Here is a 7763-nt window from a genome sequence, read left to right as displayed (position 1 = left end):
TCTCTCACCCACCTTAATAAGATGCTAAAAGAGTCTTATGATTCATGTGACTATCTAAGATTATATATTTTATTATCGTTCTTTTGTTTTGATTATTTTCATAATAATTATCAACTTTATGTAGCTTTAATGAATTTTGTTTATTTAAAAAATTTTGAGAACCCATTTTTATCTTTTTTATATAGAACCTTCAAAATCAATGGACCGGACTCAATAAGTGTTAAAAATAAATTATGTTTGTTCTTAGATTTATGGTTAAACAAACTATATTGCGACTTCTTAATAATTATAAAGGATAAATTATTTATCAGTTGAAACTTGAAAGTATCAAATATAATAGAAAATGAAAGGTAGACGAAATAATTGAAACTAAAAAAGCCACAATAATTCGTAGCATGTGATAACCTAGATAAAAGAAATTGATACAATGAGTGGGTCCAATGATCCTAACCTGAAAACCGAAGTTTTTTTTTTTATCATATCGCAACATATCTAACCTTCAATTTTCGTAAATTAGTGAAACAAATAAAATACAAAAACCTAATATGCCACCACTTACTGACACGAATAAAAAGAATTATTTAGAATATAAAAAGACGATTATGCCCCCAAGTCCATACCCAATAAGTACCTTGGAAAACACTTAACATATCACTCCATCTTTCTCCAATCTCCACTGCCACAAAATTTGTCTCAATTCTCTTGCAACCGTCAAGATGGTGGTCTTTTCCTATGTAGGAAAGAAACTAGAGCAACTTTGTAGTTCATGTTTCCAGGTCTTGCGCCATTTGAAATTCATATGGTTTCTATTTATTTATTTCCATCATTATGTCTTACGTCGTATGAACCAATTTTTCGTCGAGGTATTCTATTTTCTCTTTATTTCTTTCTTGGGATTTCTTATCCTCAATGCAATGGATCCAAGAACCCCTTCTTTTACCCCTAGAAAGTTAGACTTATTCTTCACCTCGGTCTCTGCATCCACTGTCTCTAGCATGTCTGTTATTGAAATGGAGGTTTTCTCAAATGCCCAACTCATCATTATGACAATCTTGATGTTTATTGGTGGTGAGGTTTTCACTTCAATGGTTGGACTCCTTCTGCGTAGTTGTTCACGTCATAGTTCTATAAAAGAGGGTGGTAGAGTGAACGACTCCATGAGTGATCTCGGCATCCCACCAAATTTCCATGACCAACTTGAGCTAGGCACCATAGCCAACCCTGAATTTGAGAGCTCAAAATCAGATATTTTCGACTTTGGTCATGATCATCCAGAACCCATGGATGATACAGACCAACTGAAGTTCAAATCCATTAGATTTTTGGGTGTTTTAGTATTGGGTTATTTATTATTGGTCCAGATATTAGGCGTGGTGTCAGTTTTGGTATACCTAAATGTCATCTCAAGTGCCAAAAATGTACTTCAAAAAAAGGGTCTAAAGACATTCACTTTCTCCCTCTTTACCATAGTTTCCACCTTCGCCAGCTGTGGGTTTGTCCCCACGAATGAAAACATGATGATCTTCAGGAAGAACACAGGCCTATTATTAATCTTAATCCCTCAAGTTTTATTAGGTAATAATTTGTTTCCTTCAGCTTTGAGATTTTCCGTTTGGGCCATTGGAAAATTCAAAAAGAAAGCTGAAACAAGTTACCTGTTGAACAACACCCGTGAAATCAGGTTTCATCATTTCCTTTCTCATGTACACTCCTCGTTTCTTGTGGGTACGGCATTGGTGTTTATCTTTGTACAGTATATATTGTTTTCCTCCCTGGAATGGAATGCAGATCCCATGAGTGGCTTGAACCATTATGAAAAATTTATTGGGGTTCTCTTCCAGACCATCAATACCAGACATACAGGCGAAACCATTGTCGACCTCTCCACCATTGCTGCTGCCTCATTGGTGTTGATCGTCGTCATGATGTTAGTTTCTCTTCCTTTTTCTCTATCTCAACACAGAACTGAAATTTATTAGATTCTATCATATTAAATCATGAGTACCATTATTAATTATAAATAAATCAATTTTAACGAGCGTTCATGAAGGCTCACATGGTTGCACTATCTTGTCGTTGCATTCATTTATTGGACCGCATAAGAATATTATACGATGAAGTCAACGTTAAATAAATACGTACTCCAAAAGAAATTAATAAAAAAACTCAATCATTAGTTTGGAATTAACGATTTTTAAAACCTGATGAATTGCTTTCCTAGGATATGTCATAGGATAATAGTAATGTATTAAAAACGTCTGATGTGGTTTTAACTGAAATATATTCGTTGATCGAATTCTATTGTTCAAGAATGCGTGCAGTGGAATTTTAGAACATTCATTCGAAGTCAATTCACTGAAAATATATTAATTTGTTGAATTTTTTCGTTAAAGCATTGTTAGCTAGAAGCTTTATTTTGACCCGTACAATATAAAACTTACAACATCCACATTGAATTCCATAAAAGATAATGTTTCATTCTATACAATCATATCATTTTCCTCCTTAAATAAATAGTTTAGTTGTTATTGAACTCCAAAATCTTTAATAATGTATTTCAAATCATTAAATGTAAGGTTATAAACAAACTGTTTGTGAACTGTTCATCGTTTATGTTCGTTTATTTAATAAATAAACGAATATAAACACAAATTTTAGTTTGTTTAGTTAAATGAATTAACATAAAAAATGATCTTGTTTTTAATTATGTTCGTGAATGTTCGTTAATATAAATTCATTTTATGTTCATTAATTCTTAATTGTGTTTGATTACATTAAAATGTTATATGTTCATTTATGTTGATATATATTTAATTATGTTTGTTTATTTTTGCTCATTTATATTTGTTTAGCATTTTCACATATATATAAACGAACGAATATGAACAATATAATTGATTTCTTAAACGAACGAACATAAATAATATAATTGATTTTTTAAACGCAAGAACATGAATAAAAATACTTTCGTTTATACATTCATATTCGTTCATTTGTTTGGATAGCTTAAACAAACGAATAATAGCTAGCAAACCCATATTTGTTTTGCTTCGGTTCTATTACAACCCTAATTATTAAATGCCAATACGACATATATATATATATATATATATATATATATATATATATATATATATATATATATATATATATATATATATATATATATATATATATATATATATATATATATAATCCATGAGTTATCATCTCATAATTAATTCAACTTTATCTTATCATTTTGGATGTTATTAGAACAATGTTATTTTATTCATGCCTTCTTAAATGAATTTATTAGTTTCGATTATGATTTTATTTATTTAAAAAGTATATTACGTAAATAAGAAAGTCTTTGGTTTATTTTTTCTTCTTATTAATTAATGGATCTTATTTTACAATTTCTGGTTGAACTTAAAAAATATAGTAAAGCTTCTCTATCAATCATATCCAGATAGGTGTACGGATTAGAATTATTTCATGGAAAATAGAATAAGATCATCAAAATAAAATTACTTTTCATTTTTTCATTATTATATTTGAGTATATTTGTAAAATATAGTATACTTAGAATATTACTTTTCAAAATAACATTACTTTTCATTGTTTTGTTCAACATTACATGAAGTAGCATTTGAATTTTAAGCGTTTTGTTTAAACTAAACGCTAGAAGCTTGTAACGTCGAACGAGACTTTCCGTTCAAAATTGAGCGTTTTGTCAAACGCAACGCTAGAAGTTAGAAATCTTCTTGTTAAAAAAATATTATTTATTTGTTGTATTTAACTCTTTTTAATCACTAATATTTTATTATCTTATTATACCTTACACCAAAAAGTATAATTATTTTGGATATTATCATTAATTTCTTCATCAACTAATCTGTAGGTCTAAATACCAATTTCTAGCTAGGAAGAATATGAGATACTTTTGGGCGAATGAGATACTTTTGGGCGAATGAGATTCAGATAAATACACAGTATTTTAATCAAACACATGCAATTATGCATGGTTCCACGTTCGCACCACTCCACAAGTGTTAAAAACTTTTAATACAATTACGACCAAAATGCGTTATTTACTGTTCCAGTTAATTAAAATCAATTATAGTTATACTAGAATATTGGTATTATTAAACAAATAATAGCGATCAAAATAACAAACGGCTTCATTCAGAGAGTTTGTTGTACATAATCAATAGTTTAATTAACACATTTTAAGTTCAATATGATCAAAATAAAGTATATTTATGTCTAGCGTTTTAAGGCTAACTAGAAACGGTTTTGGGAACCAGGTATCTTCCTCCATATACATCGTTTTTGCCGTTATCGGGAAAACAAAGTAGCCAAAGAAACAGTGATCAAAGAAAAAAGAAAAGTAGAAGAGTTTTGTTCGAGAATATCGTTTTCTCACAACTCGCATATCTTGTTATCTTTGTCATCCTTGTTTGCATAACCGAGAGGAAAAAGATTAAAGAAGATCCCCTCAATTTCAACGTTCTCAATGTTGTAGTTGAAGTCGTCAGGTCTCTCTCTCTCTCTCTCTCTCTCTCTCTCTCTCTCTCTCTCTCTCTCTCTCTCTCTCTCTCTCTCTCTCTCTCTCTCTCTCTCTCTCTCTCTCTCTCTCTCTCTCTCTCTCTCTCTCTCTCTCTCTCTATATCCATATATATATATATATATATATATATATATATATATATATATATATATATATATATATATATATAATATATATATATATATATATATATATATATATATATATATATATATATTGGGAAAACAAAAAAACCCTAAAAATCATAAAAATACATACATAAAAAAAATACCTAGACATTACAAAACTTTTTTTTGAATTTTTTTATCAAAAAATCGCAGCCTTTTTGAATATTTCGCAGAAAAAAAAAATAAAAAATCAATTTTTTTTTTTTGTAAAAAAAAATTGAAAATTTTTTTTAGACATTTTTGTTAAAAGCTGCGATTTTTAAAAAAAATCTTAAAGGAACCTCTCTCTCTCTCTCTCTCTCTCTATACTATATATATATATATATATATATATATATATATATATATATATATATATATATATATATATATAAAGAGAGTTAGGTTCAAATGTTTTCACTATCTATTGTGTACCCGTATGATTGATTCTAGACCAATCATTTTAGTTATTTTAAGAAAGTAATTAATGCATATTAAATGTTGAAGATGTAATTAATACCTATTATATCTTCAACATGTAATATGCATTAATTACTTTCTTAAAATAATTAAAATGATTGGTCCAGAATCAATCATACGGCACACAATAGATAGTGAAAACAAAATAACCTCTCACTATATATATATATATATATATATATATATATATATATATATATATATATATATATATATATATATATATATATATATATATATATATATATATATATATATATATATATATATATATATATATATATATATATATATATAGTGAGAACTTGATTTGATGTTTATTAAGAAAATATTTAGACTTTAGATATTATAATTCCGTATACTTAGGAAGTTTAACTTAATATCATGAACTTATAATTTGAAATTTTCTGAATGGTTGCAGTGCGTATGGAAATGTGGGGTTCACGACTGGCTACAATTGTGATCATCGGATTAAACCAGATGGAATTTGTGAAAATAAATGGTATGGTTTTTCGGCGAAATGGAGTGACCAAGGAAAACTAATTCTCATTATAGTTATGTTTTTTGGTAGGCTTAAGAAGTTTAACATGAATGGAGGAAAATCATGGAAGCTATTGTAAATTTGAGTTTTTAACATGCTTAATATAATTTCTTGGCTTGGAGCATAATTTGTATAATGTTTTTTCGTTAATATAACACATGAATGATAATTTTAAGTAGGTGATCAAAATGATGGATGCGAACTAAATTTTACTATTTCTTTATTTGAATTAGTTGTTATAGGGGTGAACACATGTGCCCGGAAACCAAACTAAACCTAACTGTTACGACATCGGATAGACTTTCTGCTTTGGTTGGTCGATTTTGTAATTTCCTGGATTTCGGTTTCGGTCAAAACAGTTCTCTGTCCTTTCAATTCAATTGCGGTTGGTTTTTGGTTCGAAGTGCTCAACCTCTTATTGTATATGGATTTAATTTATATACACATATTTATCATTCATTCCTAATTCGATTTTGACACCGAGAACCTAAACTGAAACCAAATATATACATTCAATTTGCACAATATCACAGTTCAATTTAGGTCCACATCGCGGTTTATTCAGTCCAAGCTGGTTCTTGGACCACTTTCATGTTATCCAAATTTTATGTTTTTCATTGAACTTTGGAAAACATATATGTCACACCTCAAAACCAAGAACGGCGGAAACGTTCTGGGGCGGAGGACGTCATGTACAGTATCACAATAATGAAAAGTAGTAAACAAGCAACAACATCATCCATTGTATTAATAATATAATTATTATACAAGTGTGTTCTGTCAAATTTTGATAAACACTAAAGCATAAATCAAAATGAAAGATGCGTCTTGAACGAGCTCCATCTTCTCTAAACCTTGCATTGGTACCTGTCTATGTTTGACCTGAGGATACAAGCTATTTTGAAAGAGAGTATCAGTTTTGAAGCTGATGAGATCATAAGTATTTTAGTGTCTTAATGTATATGTAAGAAATTGTTTGTATATGAACTGTAAGTATGGAAAAATGTATATGAACTGTAAGTGTAAAAATGTTTGTAAAACAACTGTAAACGTTTGAAAAACCCTAGAAATCCCTATGATTCCTACTATCATATAAGGGTGTCTTATACCAAGACCTAACTGTTCTCAATGTAGTCTTCTACCAAGACTTAACTGTTCTCAATGTAGTCTTCTACCAAGACTTAACTGTTCTCAATGTTCGTTTCTTGTAAAAGTGTGTAATTTTCCCAAGTGTAACTATCGTTAACAAAATATAGTTTGTACATTTAATGTTAAGTGAAATGATCACTAAATATATGTAAAGGGGAAATTAATGTAGTACTGTAGTGTTGTATTATAGGAACTACTGTTGTACTAACTACCTTAAACCGGATTTATATTAAGGTATCATGTGATTAATTGTACCATATTATCGACTAATATTAACGACAAGGGTATGGTCGTAAAAAAAGAAATGACGTTTGGCACCCGCAGACCTGCAGGTCCGGCTGTAGCTAGCAGCAAGGTGTAGGATAGTCAACCCAGTATAGATCTATACGCAAACTCACGCTCTCCCTCCAAGAGAATTCTGGCTACAACTCGGGCCATGACAATTAAGGCATGCTTTGATACAGTGGATCACAATTTGTTAACGTATTCATGTATATGTAATGTATTGTTTCTCGTTCTAGTATCGTTGTATATGTTCTCTTTCTAGTATAGTTGTATATGTTCTTCTCCTAGTATAGTTGTATATGTTCTCCTTCTAGTATAGTTGTATATGCTCTCCTTCTAGTATAGTTGTATATGCTCTCCTTCTAGTATAGTTGTATATGTTCTTCTTCTAGTATAGTTGTATATGTTTTCCTTCTAGTATAGTTATGTACTATAATGTTCTAGAAAGTATTGACTCATGAATGAACTGACTCATTGTATGATATCGCGTTCTAGTATCTTCCTAAACTACCCATATGGTAGTTTACTAGTAATCTAACTGGTACGTATGGACATGGATGTATACCCTTGCTAACCAAGGGCATGCGATGAACTGGAAGGGCCTTTATGA

General features: G+C 29.6%; 1 protein-coding gene across 1 annotated transcript; it reads left to right on the top strand.

Moving 5' to 3' along the window:
* Nucleotides 1-672: 672 nt before the first annotated feature.
* On the top strand, nucleotides 673-5895 carry LOC111885014 (sodium transporter HKT1). The gene is made up of 3 exons (XM_023881311.3): nucleotides 673-1927; nucleotides 4290-4520; nucleotides 5600-5895. The coding sequence occupies exons 1-3, from the start codon at nucleotides 717-719 to the stop codon at nucleotides 5796-5798; spliced, it is 1641 nt and encodes a 546-aa protein (XP_023737079.1). The 5' UTR covers nucleotides 673-716; the 3' UTR covers nucleotides 5799-5895.
* Nucleotides 5896-7763: the final 1868 nt, after the last annotated feature.

Source organism: Lactuca sativa, chromosome 8, assembly GCF_002870075.4.
Source record: "Lactuca sativa cultivar Salinas chromosome 8, Lsat_Salinas_v11, whole genome shotgun sequence".
In the NCBI taxonomy this organism is placed as follows: domain Eukaryota; kingdom Viridiplantae; phylum Streptophyta; class Magnoliopsida; order Asterales; family Asteraceae; genus Lactuca; species Lactuca sativa.
Note: the sequence above shows the minus strand (reverse complement) of the source record. Positions and strands in the feature narration are given on the sequence as shown.